Source organism: Balaenoptera acutorostrata, chromosome 4 (assembly GCF_949987535.1).
Source record: "Balaenoptera acutorostrata chromosome 4, mBalAcu1.1, whole genome shotgun sequence".
NCBI lineage: Eukaryota > Metazoa > Chordata > Mammalia > Artiodactyla > Balaenopteridae > Balaenoptera > Balaenoptera acutorostrata.
Window position 1 is genome coordinate 149,800,921 of NC_080067.1, and position 24,797 is coordinate 149,825,717.

The following is a 24,797-nucleotide window of genomic DNA, read 5'->3' on the forward strand; positions in this document are numbered from 1 at the left end:
CCCCCACGGGGAGTCTCCGTTCAGCAGAAACGCTGCTTATAGCAGGAGGGTTTTGGCAAAATTCCTATGCCAACCTTTAATTCAAAATAAATAAAACCAAGTTACTGAATGTTCTAGGTTTGGTGTGTTTTACACAAATCACGTAAAGGGCGTCATAAAAACCTGCTGCAGTCCCCACGTCCCACGTGGTCAGTATAGCCAAAACCAGGGTTGAGGTTTTGCTTCCCCTCTGCTTCTAGCCTGGAGAGACATCTCGGGTATTTCTTTAATCTCTGCTGATCTGTTGCCTCCAAAGGAAACGATTTGGGGCCAATGAGGTTGTCATCGTAAGGGCTAACTGCTTTTGGCATTTGCCATGTCAGGTGTTTCTCCATGGGGCCCTTGACATAGTAGAGTGGTCACTCCCACGTTACAGTGGAGGAAACTGAGGCTCAGCCGGGAAGCGGGGGCGGGGTGCAGGGATCGGAGCCCAGCGACAGCACGTGTGTACTGTGCACCTCTCCCTGGGGGCTCTTTCTAGGACGCGCTGAAGACCCCAAAGGTCCACAGCCCAAAGGAGGGCAAGGGCCAGGGCTGCATCTGCCAGTGAGCCGCCTTCCCCAAGCCGGGACTTGGCAGGCATAGGACCAGTGGGCTCAGCCTGACTGTTCTGTTCTGTCCCCGACACATGGCCGGAGAGTCTGGGCCCAAGGGGCCATCTAAGGCCCGGGGCCGAGGGCAGGCCCGTCACTGCTCCCCAGGGTCCAGAGTCCAGCGCAGAACAGAGGAGAAGCAGACACGACACAACCCCCGGAGGAGCCCCTGGGGGTGCGGTCTGAGGACAAGGGCGCAGAGGCGTGTACGTGGGGTGCGCAGGGACCCAACCCCACCCCACTCACCCACCTGCCTGCCCTCCGAGCTTGGCTCCAGCCCTGAGAATGTAGCAGGAGGCTGGGGACAGGACAGGACTTGGGAGCGTCCCCAAGGCCTGGAATCGAAGGTGACCGTTGGGATGCTGGCAGTGGCAGCAGGGTGGGCCGTGGCCTGATTTCGCTTCAGACGAGCAGTTAGTTCTGGCTGCGCGTGGAGAAGGCCTGGAGAGCCTGTCAGGAGCAGGGCAGAGCCAAGTGGGGCTCAGGAAGTCCTCACAAATAGCTTTTTCTTTTTTTAAATTTATTTATTTATTTTTGGCTGTGTTGGGTCTTCGTTGCTGCACGCGGGCTTTCTCTAGTTGCTGTGAGCAGGGGCCACTCTTCATTGTGGTGCGCGGGCCTCTCATTGCAGTGGCTTCTCACGTTGCGGAGCACGAGCTGTAGGCGCATGGGCTTCGGTAGTTGTGGCATGTGGGCTCAGTAGTTGTGGCTCGCGGGCTCTAGAGCGCAGGCTCGGTAGTTGTGGTGCACGGGCTTAGCTGCTCCACGGCATGCGGGATCTTCCCGGACCAGGGCTCGAACCCGTGTCCCCTGCATTGGCAGGCGGATTCTTAACCACTGTGCCACCGGGGAAGCCCCACAAATCGCGTTTCAAATGGTAACTGGCCTCAGGGGAAAGGTTGAATCCAGGTGCTGCCAGTCAAGGGTCAAGTCAAGGGCGACTGCCGCCTTCCCTGGAGACCCGGGAGAGACCTCCGCTCGGTGACAGGTCACAGCCTCACCGGCAGCATCCTTGCCGCCCCACGAGCACACGCACCCAGGGCCCCAGGCTCTCAAGGCTGCGTCTGCCCGACTTTGGGGGCTGGCTCTGCGGACGTAGATCACTGGGCAGCTCTGGGGGAGGAGGGCTGTCATCACTCATTGGGAAGGCAGAGGCGCGTCCTCTCCTGGGGCTCCGCGCGTCTTCCGAGGAGCTGGCCTCCCAGCTCAGCAGCTCCTCCACTGCTGTAGGGATTGAGGACTGGAAAGCCTTAGCCAGTGGGACCATGCTGGGCTGTGCTCGGAGCCCCGCCCGTGGGCTCAGTGGCCGAGTGATGACTGCCTCCTCCCCTGGTAGCTTCTTGGGCCGGGAGCCAGAGGCTGGAATGGCAGAACCGTGCATCTAGAAGGAGCCTTACAGAGCCTGTCCAGAGGCCCCAGGTCAGCTGCCTCAGGTCACTCGGGGATGTTCACACCCCGCAGACTCACTGTGGAGCTCGGGGCCTGAGCAGGCTTCTCCCGCTGTGGGTCCCCCCACCATGCAGGGCGCAGGGCTGCGAGGGGGCCAGGCAGGCGGCAGCCGGGGCAGCTGCCGGTTTGGAAGACGGTGTTTTGTGCCGAGTGCCACGAAGGTGGACAGTGTAACGACTGCCGTCCCATCCCAGTACGGCGTGAAGAACCCTCAGAAAGACTTCCGCCGCTCCTCGCGTGTCTGTGCCCTGGGAATGGGATTCGCGGGGGCCACCTCTGCCCCTGGGTCACCTCATCTCACCTCGGACCCTCGCTGCAGGTTCAGACATCGCAGGCTGGGGAGGCATCGGAGGACAGCAGCCCCCAGTTTGCTTGTTCCCTTATTCAGTTCATTCCACATCCTTCCCAAGAGCAAGAGGGGCAACTCCTCCCCACGGTTCTTTGCAGAGACGGGGCCGGAGCGGCCATGCACCCAGCGCCCGGACTTGGAACTGGGCGGCGCGTGTGGCCTGGCGTCCGGGTAGGGGGCTGGGGAGCCCGTGAGCCCGGACCCAGCCCCGCATAGAGGACCTCTGCCTGTCACCTTTCCAGCCCGGGGGCCGAGCCAGGCCCGCCCGGCTAGCTCACCGCGTGACCTGCCCCAGGCCCAGCGGGGTTGGGGGGGTGTTGCGCTGTCGGGGTTCCCGCGTGTGCCCTCCATCCGCAGTCGGGTCGGGGGCTGGGGGGGCCCGCTGACCTGTCTCCTGGCCGAGCCCCGTGACGCCACCCGCTTACGTCGGCTCCAGGCTGCAAGCCGCTTACTGGATTAGCGTGCGCCCGCAGCGCCCCCGCCGTGGCCGAGGAGAGGCCCGCAGTTTCTGCCTGGCTCCAGAAGCTCCGTTTGCACCTGCGCTGGGGCCGCTGAGACCCGCAGGCCGCTGCTGGGAAGGCGGGACCCAGAAGTGCTGTCCCCTCTTTGCAGGGCAGATGGTCTGCGTGGCTGAGGCCCGACAGACCCAGGCCGTGTGGGCCTGGCCGTAATCGCTCTTCTCATCCTCGGCTGGAGGCTGACCCGCCCCCGCTGCCAGTCTCCTTTCGCCGACTTTCAGAAGGATCCGAAGATGCTGGCCAGCTACTCGGCCTGCCTGTTCTGGGGGGTCTGCGCCGCCCTGCTGGCCGTGGTTCTGGCCTATTATTTCTACTGGTGAGCGTGGCCGGCGCCCGGGCCGGGCTGTCCCGGGGGCGGGGGGCGGGCAGGGGAGACCGTGCTTGCTTCTGCTTTTGCTGCGGCTCTGCCCCCTCTGCTCTCCGCACTGACAAACAGTCCCTTCCCTCGGTGGGGGCCTGGCAGCAAACAAGGGAAGCGGGTCACCAGAGCCAGCTGCGTCTCCCCGAGGCGAGGCTGCCACGGCTGCTGATGTACACGGTGGTCTGTAAATTAAGTGGAAAACAGGTAGTTTCCATTAAAGGGATGCCACTCGTCGTAGCCGTAAAGGACGAGCTGGCTTACGGCGAATCACCCGGACCCTGTGCACAGTCGCGATGGGAGTGCCCACCAGTTCTTGCTGTGAACGCAGGGAGGTGGCGAGTCGGAGACCACACCCGCCTGGGCTCCCGACGCGTCTTTCCAGCCTGGCCCCTCGCGAGGCTGGGATCGTAAACGGGGCCTGTGAGCTCCAGGACCCCAGTTTCCGTCTGGAGAGCGAGACACCGATGTCCCGTCTCTGCAGGTGCCAACCTCGTGCAGGGGGCTGACGGTGATGCCACCGAGTTCAGGGAGCGACCCACACAGGGCGGCGCCCACCCGACAGCGGCCGCTAGCGGGGCGGCCGTGCGGAACCCAGACCCCAGGTCCGGGGCTGGCTTTATTTGCTAGAGCTGGAGAACGGGGTAGCTTCCCGTGAGGAGACATCTGCTCTTTTGAAGGTTCTGTCCCGGGATTATTTTTGTTTCCTTCCTTTTTGTACTTGTCTGATTGGGAATTCAGTTCTCTGATCTGGAAGCTTTCTGTCCCACAGATCCGATTAGTGCTGGTTCTGTTTCTGATGACGAGGAGGGACCAGGCCTGCAGGCGGCAGGTGGGGAGGTGGGGGGGCTCCCCCCACCGGCCCCGGAGAGGCTTGTCCTTGGCCCCGGGCTCTGCAGCACCACCCCCAGAGTTAATACAATTTACAAATGAGGATTACACAGAGCCAAAAGATAAACACATGAGTGTGGGGAGGAGTTAGCCCTAATTCCTAATTAGACTTGTGTCCCTTGTTAAATGGGTCCCTGGCCTCTTCTGAGGGTGAGTAGCAGCGGTTGTTGGCCAGGAGTGGCCCCCAGAGGAGGAGTGACCAGTAACCTTACCACAGACTCCGGGACACTGCTGAGGGTGAAGGACCACGGCACAGGTGTGCAGCACCACTGCCCACAGGTAGCCTCCGCGGGGGGCCGGCCTCGGGTCATCATGTCATGGCAAGTCAAGGCGGGGGCGGGGGGGCAATTTGTGCACTCCTGCTGGGCGTGGGGCAGGGGAGGGTGGCAGCCCTGGCCAGAGGCTGCATCACGCGGGGGAGGGCTGGCTGGTTTCTAGTCTGGTCTGTCCTCCCACGTTCCCTCCGCCGACGCTCCTTCCAGCCACTCAATGGTTGCTTGATCCACAAACGGGTAGAGACCCAGTTCAAGGAACATTCTTGAAGCAGCCATGATCCGACCAGAGAGTCTGGCAGCCCCTGTCGGGGGTCCCCGAGGCTGAGAACTGAGAGGGGGTGTCTAGGTTTTTATTCTCTGGGTCTACAGACCTGTCCTCCCCAGCCAGTGCTGGACTCGAGCGCCGCCTTCTCCATGGCCGTTGTCCCCAGGGACCCCGCGCCCTGCTCCGGGCGGGCACGGGATCAGCGCTGGCGGAAGGGCCCCTGCGGAGGGGCGACTGGGGGCTCGCAGCTCGCTGGACAGACGCAGCCCAGCTCCCGGTCGGAGGGTGCGGGGAGGAGCGTCCTGCTCCGCGAGAGGCCGGCGCACCTTCGTGGACGTGTGCACACTTCAGGGCCGGGGTGGCGGCCTCCGTGCTGCCCATCATGTAAGTCTCGGCTCCCCCTAGGGAGCAGCACGGGAAGTCCAGCGGGAGGGAGCTTCCCCTGGCGGGCCCCTGGGTGGCTACAGTCACAGCCGCCCGGGCCGTCCCAACACCCAGGACAGAGGCCTCGCCTCCTCTGGTTCTCTCCGTGGGCAGGGACTCCGGCCAGAGCGGTCTCCGTCTCCTGCTGGGTGTGAACCCGCCACACACAGGGCGCTGGAAGCGGCCAGCATGGTCTGGGGGAGAAGGCGCCCTGCCCCGTGAGGGGGGCCCCTTTCGAGGCTTTATGCGGGGGAGTCTGGTCTGGCAGCCCTGCGGGGTCACGGAAGGTGCTACGCAGAACCTCTGACCGGGGAGTGAGGTGGCGGAGAGCCGCCACGTCTGGGCTCCGGGGCCAGGATGGAGGCCCGCTTTTCTCAGGAAGCCTTGCTAAGTTTGATAAGTTTCCCTCCCTGTTGAAGTGTGTTTATCGCTCTGGGGTTTTGGGGTGTTTTGGGGGGAGAAAAAAAAAACCTAGCGCTGAAAACCTTGTTTGAAATTATAATGGTAGCTTGTTTTTCATGTTAGTTATTTATAACCATGTCTAATAATCAGATTTCAACCACGCCCTTCGAAATGAAATGTGTAGAGAATAATTAAAACCTCATTAATGTAGAGCGAGGAGGGAAAGTGAGTCTGAATTAGTGAAACTGGCAAACAAGAGACACTAAGGCTTCACTGAGCTCACAGTTTGGGAAGCAACTGGTCAGCCCACCTCTTCCCTGCCGAACGTCTCAGAGTGTGTATCCGTTATCTTCAGTGTGGAGTGGGGCACACAGGATTTCCCAAACTAATCTGGCAACAGGACCCTCTTGTACAAGCCGTTTCTTGGGGTTAGCAGCTGAATTATGCGGTTTTACAGACGCTCAAAATGATTCAGATATCTATAATTTGTAGGGAAAAATAGCACCTTTGTTTGCTGACCTGGGAACTTGAATGCCCTTTAAAACTTGGCTTACAAAGGCTGTTTCAGACCTCAGCTGTTTATAAAGGAAGGAGGGAGGGAGGCTTATTAACCCTCAGAGCTGGCCTGTGCTACTGCACGTAAAGGCTGCCTCATCCCCACCTTCAAACAGATACAGAAATTCAAAAGGATCACGTCACCTGCTGAGGCCACAGACACGGGACAAGAATGCAGTCCTAAGCCCCAGTGCCAACACACTCCTTTTTGGTGGAGAAAACCGCGGCGGGCGGGCGGGACCCTGGGCACTGAGGGTGGACACTGACACATTGACAGAATTCATCTTCAGAGTCGACACTGAGAATGAGTCCTCGGGCTCGTTCCACAGAGTTTGCACGTGCCTCTCTCTCTTGACTTAAACTTTATCCAATTCCCCGACAGATTTTTACTGAGTATCCACCGTGTCCCAGGCACTGTACTAGATTTCTGGTTATCAGTGTGTAAGATGGACCTTTAAACCCCCATCCTCATCAGCGGTACCTGTCGACTCCTCACACTGAGTGATGAGGGATTTAGTCAACTTACATGCCTCCCACCTTCTCTCCAATGCTGCCACTAAGTTTTGTTACTCATACTATTGTTTTTAGTTATTTTACTGTTCCCTTAAAACTTTAATGGATTCAAATTTCCACTTTTTGTTGGATCAACTTAGACAAAAATCTCTAGACCCCCATTATGTAAAATAATTTGGGTTTATGATGTTCATATTCTGTTGTGTAATTATAATTAAGTTCTCCATGCTGCTTTCGTAGGTTGATTGTAAATATTAAAAGTCCAGAAACAGCATTCACAATAAAATTTTTAAAAATTGGTTGCTGCAGATGCTGCAAAGGAAGAACTAGAAATCTAAGCCCTTAAGTCTTTGCTGCTTGAAGGAGGAAGTTTTAAGCACCTCATTAAACCCCCCTGTTAATTTGATTTACATTTGGATCACAATTTCCTTGCATAGCATTTTTATGACTTGAAAAATCTTAATTGGTTTGTTTTTTATTTTTGAGAAAAGAAACATATTCCTTCTTCAATACCAAAAACTTCCAGCTCCTTAGTTATATTCTTTGTTGAACAAATTCTATTTTCTTCTTGAAAGATTTCCTGTTTTAATTTGGACCAGTTTCTTTCCAGGCCATCTATAAAGTTGTTATCTTGGCATTTCTTTTCATTGCAGAGCTGCCTATTTCTTCTTCTTCTTAAATTCCATGTCTTCCTCTTCATTAGATTCCTTCTTGTTTTGCTGGACTACATCCTCAAATAATCTTTTCACAAAGGATGAGTGGAAGTTAAATTTTCTGAAACCCTGCCTATCATGAGGTTGCCATAATTTTTGTCTCCTTTGTATGAGTCAGCGTCCTGATAGAAAACAAATGTGTGAAGGGAGGATTAGTAAAGGGGCTGCACAAAGGTGTAGGCAGAGATTAAGAAAGCAAGAAGAAGGTAAAAAAGAACTTGAGTTAACAAGTTCTTGCAGATAGTGTGACTTATTTCAGCACATTTTTTGTGGGGAAGGAGAGTCCAGGGGAAAGTAGGAGGAGAATCATGGAATTAAATTTTACTGTTCTTGGTCACAGGGTCCAAATTCTGTGAAATTTGTAAAGTGACCACATTTTGGATTGTGCTCAAGCATCAAATCCTAGAGGAAAAACCTGCTGTGTTCCACTGCTATTGACCTAAATAAAGGTTTCAACCTGAAAGCACTTAGGAAGCGGCTGCTGCTGGTAGTGAGATAACCATTTCAGTACATTTAATATGAAAATAAAGCGTTTGTCGTACAAATGTATGATTATTTCTTGGTTCAGTCAATAGACCCGTCACTGGTATGTATGTTACAATTTAGAAAAATCCATAGAACGGGAGTGAGCGAGCTGTGCAGGAGATAAGAAGGAGCAGCTCAGAGAGGGCGATCGTTCCCGGTGCTTTTTCCAAAGGGAACTGGACAGAGTGCGTGGCCATTCATGCAGGGGCAGGGGGCGGGGCGGGGAGCGCTCCCGCCGTGTTGGGACCTTCCGTCAGCAGCGCCAAATGTAGAGGGACTTGGAGTTTCTATGCTGACTGGAAGGGATTAAAACTTCATAAGCAATTTAACATTTTAAATGTTGCAAAAGCATTGCCACCATAACGGGGTATCATTTAGTAGATGAAATGAATCCTTAGTGAATCTTTGCCATTTCATGAATTTAATTTTCTTTTCTTCCGCTCAGTGCATTATTCTATCTTGATACTTGGTCTTTCTGTCAAGTAGAGCATCACGTCCTGAACTTAGGTGGTCTGCGCCATTATCTCTTGGGATGCAAAAACTGGCTGCCCACAGCAGGTGCTTCGTAAGTATTTGTTGATAAAGGAGAAAAGTCCAGCGCTAGAAAGAGCTAGAAAGGTCATCATCTGTCTTCTTGCTCAGGCTTCGGTATTAACTCTCTGTCACAGCTGGACAAATCTGTAAAGGTCACCAGATTCCCTGGTAACTCTTTCCGTGGCTGTATTAACATTAAACTCAGAAAATGTTTATCTATTGTGCCTTTTAAATACTAACAAATTTTGTTATAACTCATATCTCTGGAAGTAGATGTGTTACCTTACATAATGGGGCCATCGGAGGGAGGTGTGTGGCTGGTACCTTCACATACAGGATTCGTCATCAATTCCTGTGCTGTTTCTGTTGAGGGCTGGGTGCTGGGTGAGGTCGGGGCAGAACGGCAGCCAGTCTGCTTGCTGCAGGTTTGCCCCGACGTTTAGGGAAGGACACTGTGGGACGAGGTCTGTCCTAGAGACAGTCGTCCTCCCTCAGCTGCTGACCTGTCCTCCCCGAGCAGGATCATCTGAAAGTGATCACAGAAAGAGGTTGGTTCCCCGCAAAAGAGCAAAAAGCAAGGCCTGTTCCTCAGATACAGCCGTGCTCTTTCTAGGGCGCCCTGCAGGCCTCTGATTGCGTCGCGTCCAGTGGTCTCGGGTCTCCTCCCCCACCCCACCCCCTGATGCGCCCGCGTTGCCCGCGACCCAGCCGTCCTCAGGTGCTGCTGTCGGTCTTGCCTGCTGTGGAGAGGTGTCCTTGGGGTAAACTTGAGAACAAAGGGCTTTGGTGAAACTTCTCGGGATTGGGGGGAAAACAGAAGAAAGACAAAGCCTGAGAAAGGGGTGAATTCAAGTTCAAGGAAACGAAGTGAGGAAGAGTTTAGGATTTACCTGTCTGTTTATAGATCACCTCTTACCTCCACCAAAGGGTGTGAGGGAGCCAGTGGCACTGCCCATAAAATCTCATCAGACTCCACTAGCGGTTCCCATTTGTACTGGAAACACTGATTTCAGGGTGAGAAGCTCCGTTGTGGGGATGCAGCAGGGAGGGGGCGGCCATCGGTTCCCGGCACCTGCCCCCCACGCACAGGAGAGGTCTCCCCAGCGTCCAGCGCCCCCTGCCCCGCCCGGGACTTGTAACCCGAGCCTCCAGGTGGGGCAAAGTGGGGGTGGAGCAGCCCTGGAGGCGGGAGTGGGCTGCTGCCCTGTGGCCTTGAAGGCTGCTGTCCAGCCCCACCACAGAGGTTTTCCACTTTCCAGTCCGGCTACTGGTAGGAAAGGGAGGAGGAGCTCAGGGCTTGCCTCCCGGGGTCCCGGGGTCCCGGGGTCCCGGGGCTATGCCTCTGCTCTGCGTCAGGCCGTGTGCAGCAAGTGGGTGCGAGGCGTTCGTGACAGTCTTCGTTTCACTTTCTACCTAACGTTTCTACCTAACATCTGATTAATGTTCTCGGAAACCATCCTCTACTTCACAACGTGCATGTCTGAGATGCTCTGAGTTTGTGCTCTGGCCAGAAGCTCAAATGAGAGGCAGACGGCTGAGTGACAGGCGACCCTCGTTCTCCGACTTGGGGTGAGTCTGACCTCTTCCGAACGCCTCTGGGTCGCGGCTGCTCTGGGACCCGCGAAGTGGGCTCTTCCCTCTGGACAGAGGCCGAGGTGGACATTTGAAACCCGTCGTGTTTACTCCATTTTGAATCCTACCTTTCTTTTTTTTTTTTTTTTTTGAATTTTTGAATTTTATTTTGTTTATTTTTTATACAGCAGGTTCTTATTAGTTATCTATTTTATACGTATTAGTGTATATATGTCAATCCCAATGTCCCAATCCTACCTTTCTAAAAATCTTATCTTTTTAAGTGTGTGAAACATGATGCCTCTTTAATGGCAAATGTGACATTTTTTATCTTTGTAAGTGGCCTTGTTCATCCTTTGAGATTTGTGTTCTGCTTACTTAAAAAGCACTGTCAATTACCTATAGATTCTAGAGTTTGTGTAGGAGAAGCCTTTCCCAGACTCTCTCAGGCATGCTGGTTGGGAGTCATGGAGAAAAAGCCTGCGGGAGGGGACACTCCCTCCGCACTGGCAGCTCTGGGACCTCACACCCTCCCCAGCTGCGTGGCCTCCTGTGACCAGCTCCTCCTGGGTCTGTCCCCGGGAACCAGGGGCTCAGTCCCGCCCCCTGCAGGCGCCCACCTCACTCCACATTTTCTGTTAATTGCGTGTCCTGTGACCTCACATCTCTGATGGGGTCAAGAAAAGCCATGAACTTGCAGTTTGTCTGGCTTTATCTTGTTGCAGGCTGGGAGTGACAAGCTCTCTGCATTCCTAAGGGAACACCAGGACTCGATGTAACTTCTTAAATTGTGAAATATATTGTACATGTAGAAAAGTGCATTAACAACCAATTTACTGAATAATTATAAAGCAAACTCCCATCTGTTTCTCTAAGAGTAAAACGTCTTTATTATAAAGGGCAGATCATTGTCACAAAGTTACATCCAAGGCAACTTAGCTGTGCCTGTTTTATGTGTGCACGTGCACACATGTGAGCGCACGTGAGCGCATGTGTGTGCATGTGCCTACAGGCCAGGCAGCCACCTTGGTGTAGGGGGTGCCTGCTGTGTCCTCAGGCCTAGAGGCTTGTCACAGGCCTGCTGTGCAGGCATCGGGCCTGGGAGCTCTCCACGTTCCTCCCACCCTGCACCGCAAACATCACCACTTTGATGTTTAACTTCCACTCATCCTTTGTGAAAAGATTATCTGAGGATGCAGTCCAGCAAAACAAGAAGGAATCTAATGAAGAGGAAGACATGGAATTTAAGAAGAAGAAGAAATAGGCAGTTCTGCAATGAAAAGAAATGCCAGGATAACAACTTTATAGATGGCCTGGAAAGAAACTGGTCCAAATTAAAACAGGAAATCTTTCAAGAAGAAAATAGAATTTGTTCAACAAAGAATATAACTAAGGAGCTGGAAGTTTTTGGTATTGAAGAAGGAATATGTTTCTTTTCTCAAAAATAAAAAACAAACCAATTAAGATTTTTCAAGTCATAAAAATGCTATGCAAGGAAATTGTGATCCAAATGTAAATCAAATTAACAGGGGGGTTTAATGAGGTGCTTAAAACTTCCTCCTTCAAGCAGCAAAGACTTAAGGGCTTAGATTTCTAGTTCTTCCTTTGCAGCATCTGCAGCAACCAATTTTTAAAAATTTTATTGTGAATGCTGTTTCTGGACTTTTAATATTTACAATCAACCTACGAAAGCAGCACAGAGAACTTAATTAATTATAATTATAATTAATTATAATTAAGTGTTTTTTTTATGTGGACCATTTTTAAAGTCTTTATTGAGTTTGTTAAAATATTGCTTCTGTTTTATGTTTTGTTTTGTTTTGCTTTTTTTTGGCTAGGGAAGTCCCAACTGTATCCTATTTATTGTACACACAGTAAAAATACAAGTCTGCCTAAAGGCAAGTGCGAAGAAAGCCAGTCATGTGAGACGTGTCCTGTGTCGTCTGCTCAGCCTGCAGCAACACTCAGGCCACACGGCTTCCATGGCTCCCACCGGCGGCTGCAGGCTTACCTGCTCTAGGTGCCCAGGGACTCCAGGAGGCCAGGTCCACACTCTTAATAGCAGAGGCTTCGTTGTATGTGATCGTATCTTGCAGGCTGTTCCCTGGTTCTTTCTCATGGTTGTCTTGGTTTTCTTTCCTGTTTGTTTCTCCATGTGGAATGCAGAATCAGCATTTCTAGCTCCAGGGCTGAGGGATGGGGGACCTGTTGGTATTTTAATTAGGGTTCAATTACATTTGTAAATTAACTTAGAAAGAATGGCTTGTGTGTTATTTATGTATTGCTATCTAAGAAACCACCTCAAAAGGTTGTGATTGAAAACAACCAGTTTTCTTAGCTCACAGCTGCGGGTCAGCACTTTGGGCTGGGCTCAGCAGGGCGGCTTTCTGCTCGTCTCACCTGGGGTCATTTGCGAGGCTGCGGTCAGCCGGCAGCCTGCCTGGGGCCGTGGGTCCATTTCTGCTCCATGTGGGCCCACCTTCCAGCTGGCTGGCCCGAGCTTCCTCCTCTGGTGCCTGGAGGGTGCACGGGGAGATGCAAGGGCTCTGAAGGCCCAGGCTCGGGAGTCAGTCGTATGACGTAAGGCCCACTCCAGTCTGTTTGGGGGTGAGCCCTGTAGCCAGCCTGCGTTCCGGGGCCGGGAAGCCGACCCCACATGTTGATGGGGAGAGCGGTGCTGCTTTACCCGGCCGTGAGCACAGGGGGGCAGTGTTGCCCCGGCTGCACAGCGTTTTCCCATTTGTTTAGTTCTGCTTTTGTCTCTTTCTGGATGTTCTAAGGTTTACCCGTATAAACCTGTTTATTTCTTCTGAAGTTTGTGATTAGGTATTTTGTCTTTTTTACTGCACATGTACACAGGGTCTTCTTCACTGTGTCTTCTGTTTTTGTGTGTTCATGTGGAAGTGTGCCCGCTGGGCCACACTCTCTGCTGGCCTGGACATACAGCAGGGCTCTGTGTCCTCATCGTTCTGGTCACCAAGGGCTTGGATCGTGAGTTTGCACCCCTCTTGCTTTAGAGGAAATGCCTAGTCCTGGACTTCCAACTTTACCCCTTTCTACCTGCTAGAGAGGAACGGTGGAGCAACCCAGGAAGCCATGCATTGAAGATGGCAGGGCTCCTGGCAGCCTGGGCCCCAGATGGCCAAGGGGGGGGGGGCGGAGCTGCCAGGCCGCATCTTCAGTGCATGGCTTCCTAGGTTGCCCCATTGTCCCAAATAGCCATCTGGGGCCAGCGACCTGGATCTGTTAAGTCAGAAAGAAATAAACTTCTCTACTGTCTTAGTGCCTCCTAATTACTTCAGGTAGAACTAGTTATTGAACATTATTAGAATGTTGACTTCTGCCATTGTATTAATTTCATCCCGTTCAACATTACTGTAAGCCTTTACTGTTTGTAGTGGCACTTTGGTTACAGTGGACTCTCTCGGGTCTATACAGTACCAACCCACCAGCTGCAAGCAGGGATGATTTTACTCCTCCTATTCAATTTTTAGGCTCATGAGGTTGGACCAGCAACACATGATTATTAGCAAAGAAATGTCATATTTTTCAGCCTTATTGAAAGACAAGGTGGTCCCTGTAAGTGAATTTACCCAAGAACTGAAGCCAACCCCTTTAAACCTCAAAAACAGGATTGTGTTGGTCTAATCTAAAATTTTCGTTAGACTCATGAAAATCCTTCTCTGCCCCTCGGCCGCCATCAGTGCCGCGGTGAGTGGCGCAGCCCCCCTTGTGCGGGGGCGAGGTCAGGGTGGACAACAATTGCTGCATTATGTTCTCATTCGTGATGTCATCGTGGGGCCGCTGGGTCTGCGAGCTGCCCCAGCCCCGGATGCCCTCCAGGTGGTGCTGTCTCCGGTCGCGGGCTTGCCTCTGCCCTTGTGCTGCCGTCAGCAGGATGCCTGCCTCCAGCGCCCGCCGCCCCCTCTTTTCTCGTCTGGCACTTCGGCTTGGCTGTGGACCAGGAGAACACGCAGTCCCACACGTCCCAGCTGTGTTGACAGCAAGAGTGGGGAGGAGCCCATCTAGGAGCTAAGGAGTCCCTGTGAGTGACGTGTCTGCGTCCCTGATACCCAGACTGGCTGCTCAGAAAGCGATGGAGGTTTATTCCCATTCTTGGTTATGTTCTGAACAGTAGACGTTGCCACCTAAATTATCTTAAGATACTTTAAAAATATTAGAGATAATGTTATCTCTCTACTGTCCTTTGTTTCCAGTAGTCAGTCTTGTTCATAGACTTTTTCTCCGGTATTTCCTGACTCGGAAACAACAGAACTGTTCACACGCAAAACAAAAACCTAGGGCTTGCCCCCACTTTGCCCCCCATGCAGCCAGCCAGCGTGGCCTTTCTGTTCTGCTGCCTCATAGCAGACCACGTCTGCTCTGTTTACTGCACATATAGGCACTCAAATATGGGACAGATGGATGGGTGGGTGGATGGATGGATAGGTGGATGGATGGGTGGATGGATGGGTAGATGGGTGGATGGATGTGTGGGTGGGTGGGTGGATGGGTAGGTGGATGGATGGATGGGTGGATGGACGGATGGATGGAAGGATGGATGGATGGATGGATGGATGGATGGATGGATGGTTGGATGGATGGATGGATGGATGGATGGATGGATGGATGGATGGACGGACGGATGGATGGATGGATGGATGGATGGGTGGGTAGATGGGTGGGTGAAAGGATGGATAGGTGGATGGATGGGTGGATGGATGGGTAGATGGGTGGATCGATGTGTGGGTGGGTGGGTGGATGGGTAGGTGGAAGGATGGATGGGTGGATGGATGGATGGGATGGGTGGATGGGTGGGTGGATGGATGGATGGGATGGGTGGATGGGTGGATGGATGGATAGGTGGATGGTTGGATGGATGGATGGATGGATGGATGGGTGGGTAGATGGGTGGGTGGAAGGATGGATGGGTGGATGGATGGATGGGATGGGTGGGTGGATGGATGGATGGGATGGGTGGGTGGGTGGGTGGGTGGATGGGACAAAGGAATGAAGAAGGGAAGGTAACAGCCTTGGTTCTCCTTCATTATGGACTTTGAATTTGGATCACATATAACTAAACCGTTCTTTTAATCCTATAATCCAGACTTCCTATCTAGAACATCAAAAACGAGGCACTTTTGGCATGTTTAATGTCTTCTCCCTTCACCAGCCACTGTGCTCAGGGTCAGATCTGCTCAGGAGAGACTGCCCTGACAGGGCAGGGTGAGGCTGCCAGGCCTTGACCTCAGCTCCGAGAGGTGGTTGGCCCAGAGTGGTTATCAGTGGCGATGCCTTCTCCCTGGATCTCAGGAACAGGGCAGCAGGTCAGCTGAGGTGGCGTTCCCCAGAGCTGGCCAGGTCCTGCCCCAGTGGAGAGCCAGAGTGCTGGCTGTTTCAGGCTGGGGGTGCAGTTTCCGATCAGGTGCTGCTCCCCCAGCTGTAAGATTAGACCGCGTTGGCAGAGGCTGGAGGGACTGATGTGGGCCCTGTGTGTAAATGGAATAGCGGTCTTCCTCGTGCAGAGAGAGCCATTCACCTTCCCTGCATGGAGCAAGGAAGCACTCTGATGGGCCCTCGACTACAAGTTTGGTTTCTGTGGAAAGGCGTTGTTGGAAAGATGAGGGTTTGGGCAAAGATGGGGGTGTGCCTGGTAAGGAGATCTGAAGACCGTACCATCTGACGGGCTAGTTCTTGAGGAAGAGGGACAAAGGGACCAGTGCCGGTCCTATGGGCATCTGGGGGTGGGCCCTGAGGCAGGTGCAGGGGACGTGAGCAGGGTGAGGCTGGGCCAGGGTCCCCGGCAGACCCCGGGCCTCCTGGGCAGCAGGACGTGGGAAGGGGCCTGTGCATGCCCAGAATTACGGGATCTGGGAACAAGGCCTGCATACTTCTAAGAGCTGTGTTCCTCTGCTCGGGGGCCCTGACACACACCGCAGGCTGCGGGCTTAAACAGCAGACATCAATTCTCCCTGTCCTGGAGGCTGGAAGGCCGAGGCCAGGGTGTCGGAGGCTGTGAAGGAAGAAGCTGCGTGTAGAGACCGCCTCCACCCTGTGTCCTCACGTGGTCATCCCTCTGCACGTCTGTGTCCTAATCTCTTCTTATAAGGCTGCCGGTCAGATTGGATTAGGGCCCACCCTAGTGCCCCCGTTTAACTTGATTTCCTTTGTTGAGACCATATTTCCGAACACAGCCACACGCTGGGGTGCTGCCGTTAGGACCCCAACATACCCTTGTGAGGAGACACAGTTCACTCGTAACAAGAGGTGCCAAGGTCGGGGCTGGCAGTGGCAGCGGCAGAGCCCAGCAGCGGGCCGGGCCCTTGGCGGGGTAGTGGGGAGCCGGTCCAGGCGCTCCGGGCTCCCAGGTCTCCCCTTCACCACCCTGAGCCCCGAGCAGCGTGGCCACGGGAACTAGCTCGGAGCTAGCAGCCAAAGCCCTGGAGGGACAGTGTCAGATCCACGAGGGTCCTGCTTCTGGGGCGGGGGAGTGGGCAGTGCTGGAGCTGGGGGGAGGGTCTGGTCTGGCTCCCGGCCCTTCCTGCCCCACCGGGGCTCTGGCAGCTCCCGAGAGGCCCCGGTCGGTGTCTCTCAGGGGACGCGTGTCGTGTTGCAGCTCCGGGAGCCTTACTCGCCTGCCCTGGAACTGCGGGCAGCGCGGCTCTGCCGAGTGCCTGGCCCCTCCGCCTCCCCCGGCCGGCCTCTGTTCTGTGCCCCTTGTCCCCAGGTGGCAGCACCACCCTCTGGCTCCCCTTTGGGGAGGGTGAGTGCACCTCGCCCCCTGCCCCAAGAAGGTGGGGTCCCGGCAGCTTGTACGGGGCCCCAATACCCTTAGGACCAGGCTGTGCAGGTGCCAGGCTTCTGGAATGACCTAAACTCTTACCTAATGATGGGACTTGGGCTCAGGTTTCCTTGCCAGCTCAGGAACAGCATCTGAGTATTAATGAAAAGGGGCCGATGTCTTATATTTTAAAACAAAACTTTGTGGAATAATAGCGGTTATCTTGGGGGTGTCGGGGCATGGATGGATACCAATTATGCCTCATAATTTCTACCTTAGGTGCATTCTTTTATTCTAGGACGTATCACGTGTCTTCTAAAAGCTTACACCAACGTCAGTGGAAGAGCTGCGTGTTGCTGCAGTTTTGAAGCATCTCATTTGTGTCGTGAGGTTAAGTGCATCACACGGGCAGGGGTGGTCCCTACAGCACCCATTACAGGGGAGTGGTTATGGACCAGGACAAGCTCTGCCCACTTAGCGCTCAGGATGTGAGAGTTAGGCGTGAGGAGGCCTTGACGGAAACTGGGGTCAGAGATGATTGGGGGTGGATATCAACTCAAACGTCTCCCATCAGATTGGGGGGTGAGCCCAGCAGGCTGAACTTTTGCCTTCAGACACCTAGGGGCGCTGCCTTCACCAAGCTGTGGCAGGAAGGGGACAAGGGGCAGTGCCCCTGGTGGGACGCCTCCAGCGTCACCCTGAGCATGAATTAGTCTCAAGGAAGCAGAGCCAGACTGCGGACTATCTACAGGACAGCTGTCCCGGGCTCTTCCAGTGGGGGTGGGAGCGTGAGTGTGTTAGGTCAGAGGAGAACAGGGGCGTGCGATCGAATGCCACACTGGCCCTCGACCGGGGCCTGGACGGAAAGGAGTGACACAGGCCATTTTGGGGACCACAGATGGGATATTCAGTAATATGCTCACGTCAGTGTTAAATTTCTCAGATGTGATCATGGCGTTGTGGTCAACCAAATGCCCAGATTCTAAGGTGACATAGGCGGAACTGGTTAGGAGTGGATTTTCATCATATATTCCAGAAGAAGTTTTTAAACTTAAATTTAGCCTATGCACAAGAAATGTAAAAATTAAATTTAAATATTCATACATATTTTTGTTACATAATGTTAGGTTAAGATGATTGGTAAAAGACTCTCAGTCATAATAAACTGTATTACAGTGAGATCCTGTAGAGGACGTACAATGGAAATACCAATTCAAAGAGAAAAGGGAATGAATTTCCTGACTTTTAAAGAAAAGCTTGCTTTCATGTATTTTGAAAATGGCTGGTGACATGGCTATCACATCACTGTGGCATTTAGAGCCCATTTTCTACATTTAAAAGTATAAAGTCCCTGACTTACGATGATTCAGATTATGGTATTTTGACTTTACGATACACGTTCAGTGAAAACCATCCTTCGAATGGTGAATTTTAACCTTCTCCCAGGCTGGCAACACGCGGTGGGATCCTCCCGCTGATGCTGGGCAGTGGTGGCCGCAGCCCCGCCAGCCCCGCCAGCCCCGCCATCACGAGGCTGAACAACCGGTACACTGACGACCATGGTGGACCCGGAGAGCCATTCTGTTTTTCACTTTCAGCACAGTATTCCATCAGTTACAGGAGATATTCACTTTACTATAAAATAGGCTTTGTGTCAGATGATTTTGCCCAACTGTAGGATACTGTGAGTGTTCTGAGCACGTTTAAGGTGGGCAAGGCTCAGCTTTGATGTTTGGGAAGTTAGGTGTATTAAATGTATTTCAACTTAACAAGATATTTTCAACTTACGATGGGTTTATTGGGATGTAACCCCACTGTAAGTTAAGGAAGATCTGTATGTTTAAAAGTAAAAGTTCACAGTATGACAGAATTTATGCCCCTTGCATATTTAAACTTGGGTTTAAAAATGTAGAAATCAACTTAGAATTGTCTGATGAGATATATATATATATATATATATTTTTTTTAATGTTTTCAAGGGCTACACACAAGCCAGTGCTCTTGGGGGCTGCCGAGTCGATGCTTTCCTGCTTGACAGTCTGCAGGCCTTGGGGGAGAGCCGGGGAGGGTGTGGGCTGAGTGGGGAGCAGGGTGTCTTCTGCGGGGGTGGGGGGGGCTGGTCAGCCCCCCCCCCCCACCGTCATTGAAGGTCCTCCAAGTTAGCACGTGTGACTGACGTGTTACCAAGACTGTCAGGCCCAGCTGCGTCAGAGGCGGTAGGCCGAGAGACAGCCATGTCCAAGCAGATGGTGGGCACTGGTGCTCCTGTGGCGGGGGCAGGTGGGAGGGGCCTGGACTGCAGCTGCTGACGTGCCTTAGGACGGGGTCTGGCCCACAGGGAGCGAGGACACCAGACCCACATCTGGGCACTGGGGACAGACTGACAACCAGGGAGGACAGCCTACTGCAGCCAGGAGCCCCGGCCAGGCTCACCTCCAAGCGGGGCTGGGGGGCCATTCCAGATGGGGGTGCAGCTCTCTGGGGCCTCTGGGGATGGACTTCCTCGACCAGAGATTCAGGAGATGGACCAGGGACTGGCGCTTGTTAAATAGATTCCCGAGTGAAGGCCTGTGTCCGCACAGAGGCTCGCTGGGGAAAGTGCGGGGCCAGAGGCTGCACACCTGCTGCCGTCGGCAGGTGAACAGGTGAGCGGACAGACTGGAGACCGCCCTGCCATCAGAGGCTGGACTGCAGCCAGGCAGGGCCCTTGGGCAGATCCCATGCGGTCCTCTGTATGTGAATCTCTAGCAAAGGAAGATTGATCCAGTGTCAGAAAGCCCAGAGGGGCTGCCAGGGGCTGGGGGGCGTGGACTGGGGGGGTGATGGAGCTGCTCTGTCTTGATCGGGCAGCAGTCTGACAGGTGCCCTCACACTGCGCATGTGTGAGTGATATCTCTGTGAAGCTGATTCTCCAGCAGGTCTGGCACGGACCTGGGGAACCTGCTTTTAACAGCATCACAGCTGATGGGCCGGTCTTTGAGCCGGCTTTCGGGGACCCTGGTTATTGTGGCCCACACGGGTATTGTGTCTGACCCAGGATGGCGGGGTGGGGAACAGCCTGATCTCCTGGGGCCGGGGGTGCAGGGAGCCGGCCGGGTGGCAGGTGTGGGCCCAGATGCCGGGCGGCAGCGTCAGGTCTGGTCAGAGCCGTTACCTCTGGTCCCAGAAGGCAGCTGGCCTCAGGCCTGGCCTGGCTGATGTGGGAGCCTGTGCGTTACAGAGGGGTCCCCGCCCACGGGGGCACGGACGCGGGTCTCCCTGCTGGGACTGGAGTCCGGCCCTCCTGCTTTGCGCTGCATGGCCCTGAACAAGTCACAAAGCCTCTGTGCTTCCTTTGCTCACCCGTCACATAGGGGCAGTGACGGCGTCCCCTGGGGTTCGTGCGAGTTTAGGAGGCGGTGGCAGGAAGTGTGTGCAGCGCCGCACGTGCGTCCTCTCGGGGCCTCTTGGGGTCAGAGCTTTGGACACGAAGGCCGGGGGCTGGGGCTCTCGGGGGCTGCGGGCATCAGAAGGCCTGCCCGGCCCTGGGGGCTCCCACACCCGGCGCCAGGCCTCGGCTCCTTCCCTGTCCTCCCGGGCATCCTCCCCACGTGGCTGCCGGCTTATCCACCCCCCCCGCCCCCCACGCAGCCACTCGGGGCCAAGGGCGGACGGAGGGCGTCCTCTGGAGTCACGCGGCCTCATGTCTGGCACAGCAGCCAGGCCCTTGTGCCCCGGTGCGCCCAGCGTGGCCACCCTGGAGGCCTCTGGAGCCCACTCCACCCGCATCGCAGAGAGCGTGGGGCGCGTCTCTGGAGGACCCAGCCGCGGTCGGGGCAGGCGGCCACCAGGCTGCGACGCTGCCGGCTCTGGGAGCGCCGGGGCTCCGCCACAGCCGTGTGCTTGCTTCTGTCCACACGAGATCAGGGCAGCTCGCGGAACAAGTACAGCCATGAAATGCGAGCCTCCGGCTTCATCTCTGAAACCAGGAAACCAGTGTTGAAGGGAAGCGGGAGACGCTGGCTGAATCCCGGGGGGTCACCGCTTCTGCGTTAGAGACCAAAACAAAAGCCTTTCAGCTAAAAAAGGGTACAGCAGCTTGGGAGTTAAAAGACAGTAGTTGAAATGTTTTTATAGAGATTGAGTGTGCAGTTTTGATCTTTTAAGTAAGATGCTAAAAAAAGAAAAGAAAAATTACCCATCATGCCTTTACCTAGAGATACTCACTATTAATATTTGTGTGCATTTCTTCTAGTCTTTTCTTTCTTCCTTTCTTTTATGCATGTGTGTATATGTTGTGTGGTGTGTATGTAATGTGTGTGTGTGGTGTGTGTGCATGTTGTGGGTGACGCCTGCGTGCACGATGTGTCAGCTCCCCCGTCTGCCCCATACGTACGTCGCTCTCGGGAGGCAAGGGCCTGAGGACGCCGTGGGGGGTAGCTGCAGATCTGGGCTCTGGCGTGAGCACCGTGGACCCCTCCTCCGCCCGCAGCCCCTCACCCCTGGGGTCCCTGGCGCCCCACCTGACCGCCGGCCCCGTCTTTGCAGGACGGCCGTTCTCAGTGAAGGGCCCTGCACTCGCTACTGAGCTGTGGCCATGGGCCTGCTTGCCTTCCTGAAGACCCAGTTCGTCGTGCACCTCCTCATCGGCTTCGTCTTCGTGGTGAGCGGGCTGATCATCAACTCCGTCCAGCTCTGCACACTAGTCCTCTGGCCCGTGAACAAGCAGCTGTACCGCCGGCTGAACTGCCGCCTCGCATACTCGCTCTGGAGCCGTGAGTACCACCCGCATGTGCACGGCGGGGATCGGGGGGCCACGGACAGTCAGGACAGCGACCTTTCTGCTGGATGATCCCAGACAAACCAGTGCAGGGCCCCTGGGGGTGAACGCCTGTGGTGGTGAGATAAGACGCAGTGGGCTGGCTCTCGCTCCCCGGCAGGAACTGGGGGCTGCTCCTGGCCAGTAGATGTAGGGGGGGCAGGGTTTGGCCCGAGCTTTTCACTGGGCTGAACCACGTGACGTCCCAACCCCTGAGCCTCTGGACCCACAGAGGTGGCAGTTCCACATGGTCTCACACGGTACTCTGGATATTTGAAAACGAGCAATGATAAAGTCTGTTCACCATGACCAGGCCCTAACAGCTGCCGCCGGTACGTGGCCAGTCTTGGGTCACCAGACCCCCAGTCACCCTAGCACCAGAGTACAGTGAAGCTACCCTCGGGGGGCCTGTCATCACATGTAAATGTTGCGGTATCTCTCTGCGAAAGGCAGGGACTCTCACCCGTCTCTTAATTAAATGTATGTGTTTAGGCATGTACAGGTGTTACCGATACGCCCTTGTGATGTGTGTGCATTTGTACGAATAGAATCAGTCTTCACCCATCAGCTGGACAGAGACTTAGAAGCTGCTGACGGGGGGCGGGGGGGGCCGCTCGCCCTGCGGGTTGGGGTCACGGGGCAGATCTTTGGACGGCAGTTTGCCGGTAGCAATGCACAACTTAAACGGTTCCATTTTTTGACCTAAATATTCCACCAAATAAGAATGTAACCTAGAAAGATATCTGCAACAGTACATATGTGTGCAGATATTCTCATGTTACCACTTTTATATTAGCACAAGACTAATATAAAAATGAGCAGCCTAAATGCCCATTAATGGAAGCTTACTGTGGTGTGTCCCACACGGCCACTAAGAACAACAGGGAGAACCTCTCTTTCCTGATAGAGAACCAAGTTCAAGGTACATTTTTAAGTGAAAACGGAAGCTATAAAACAAAGCACAGAGGGTGCTTTGCCTTTATTTACTTTTAAAAGACATGTGTGTGGGCTTCCCTGGTGGCGCAGTGGTTGAGACTCTGCCTGCCAATGCAGGGGACACGGGTTCGAGCCCTGGTCTGGGAAGATCCCACATGCCACGGAGCGACTAAGCCCGTGAGCCACAGTTGCTGAGCCTGCGCGTCTGGAGCCTGTGCTCCGCAACAAGAGAGGCCGCGATAGTGAGAGGCCCACGCACCGCGATGAAGAGTGGCCCCCGCTCGCCACAACTAGAGAAAGCCCTCGCACAGAAACGAAGACCCAACACAGCCAAAAATAAAAAAATAAAATTAAAAAAAAAAAAACTCAATCAGAAGGGTTAAAAAATAGGTTGAGAAAATCTAAAAAAAAAAAAAAAAAAAAAAGACACGTGTGTGACGTGTTTGCACTTGTGTGTGGCCACCCCTGCTTAGAGAAAGCTGAAGGGTGAACAGAAAACGTAACTACCGCGGGAGTGAAGGAAGGCGGGGACTCATGTTTATTTCATACTGTGTGCTGTTTACACTTCTTAGCATAAGAACACATTTCTTTTACAATGAAGAGAAAATAATAGACATGTTACTTCCTGTGGGAAGTGGTGAGTCTGCGTGCCTGTCCCTGTGACCCCTCCCAGTGCGGGAGCAGGAAGAGGGCAGCTAAGCAGGCCGTGGGAGTGTCCACGCCCAGGTGTATGTGCCCCACACAAGGGGCGGCAGCCCCGCCCATGCTTCCAGCCATAAATAGTTTAAACTGCAATAAATAGCATAAACTGCCATAGTTTCAGTTCCCAGGTGGTTTTTTCCTAAATAAAAGGCCACCTTTGTGTGTGTGTGAGAAGGAGAATTAGAAATCCTATCATATAGGACATACAGGTGAGTTATTTACGAGTATCACCGTGGGGGATGAGTACATACCTAAAGGGCAATAGCCAACTAGATGAAAATCATAGACTCCACCTCCGGCAGTGTTCTGAAGTTAAAACACTACAAAACAGCCAAATTCTGGATTAAGCCAGCTTTTTAATGCATTGCTGTGTTCATGGTAAGTAAAGGCAATCCCTCAGCCTCGCCCCCACCCCTTCACAGAGGAGGGCACTAAGGTGGGGTGTCAGCACTGCTTGCCAGGGGCCCTCGCCTTGGCAGCTGCAGGAGAGGGGCTGAGTCTAAACCAGGATCCTGAGGATTCGCTGAAGTGAGCAGGTTAGCAGTGCCCACGAGGTCAGCAGAGGCAAATGGACATGTGCTCTCGGGAGTGTCTCTGATTCAGGCCTGAAGAATCACACAGATGGAGACAAATCATATATGAGCTCCGAGTCAAAGAACAACAAACATGCAACAACAGATTTAGACAAAAGACTACCCAAAGTCACCAGATTGGAAAAAAAAACCAAGTAGAACTTCTGTGAATAAAAATTGTAATTATAATATTTTTTAAAAGTAAAAGCTTAGTGAATGAATGTTACATCAGATTAGATACAGCTAATGAGAGAGTGAGTGAACTGGAGCTTACTATGAAGAAATCATCCCGATTGCAGTAGAATGACAAGATGAAAAATATAAAATAGGAGTTAAAAGATGTAAGGGGAGAGTGAAAGTCTGTGAAACAGGTCTTGGACTCCTGTCCCCGAGGAAAGAATAAGCAGAAGCACCATTGGAGGAAATGATGGCTGAGAATTTTCCCGAACGGATGAAAAACAAGATTCTGTAGCTCTAGGAAGCAAATGTATACGAAGCAGGGTATATAAGCTGAAATTCACACTTAGACCCATCACAGAGAAATCACAAACCACCAGAGACAAAAAAGAAGATCTTAAAAACGCCCAGAAAAGAAAGCTAGAACACCTACAAAGATTGACAGACTCCCAGCTGACTCGGCAGAATGTATGTAATCAGAGCCAGAGGCAGTGGGCTGTCTCCAGCCTCGGCCTAGAACTCTACATCCAGCAAAGTGACCTTTCAGGAATGAGAATGAGATAAAACAGCCTGAGGGGAACAGAAAGTGAGCATATCGTCACCTGAAATTTTTTTAAAGAATATTCTTTAGTAAGAACAAAAGCCATCAAAAAAGTAGGGTCTGAGTTACCAGAAACACTGGTGGACTGAGAAATTGGTAAGTAGGTAAATCTAAACAGTCATATAAAATAATAACGATGCCCAACCCGCGTGGCTGCGAGCAGACAGGACCAGCGGCAGGCAGTCTGTCAATCAGGAGTGGGGACCAAAGTTAGGACTCCATCATTCTTGTATTTGTCAGGAAGACAGCAGAGATC

At 53.4% G+C, this 24,797-nt stretch overlaps 1 protein-coding gene across 5 annotated transcripts in view; it reads left to right on the top strand.

The window, feature by feature from the left end:
* Positions 1 to 24,797, top strand: part of AGPAT3 (1-acylglycerol-3-phosphate O-acyltransferase 3) — an 88,960-nt gene that overhangs the window by 42,661 nt on the left and 21,502 nt on the right. For all 5 annotated transcript variants that reach the window (XM_057545354.1, XM_057545355.1, XM_057545356.1 and 2 more), the window contains one exon: positions 21,283 to 21,509. In XM_057545354.1, the coding sequence (XP_057401337.1) occupies positions 21,332 to 21,509 (178 nt within the window). In that variant the 5' untranslated portion in view covers positions 21,283 to 21,331. The remainder of the gene's footprint in view (positions 1 to 21,282; positions 21,510 to 24,797) is intronic.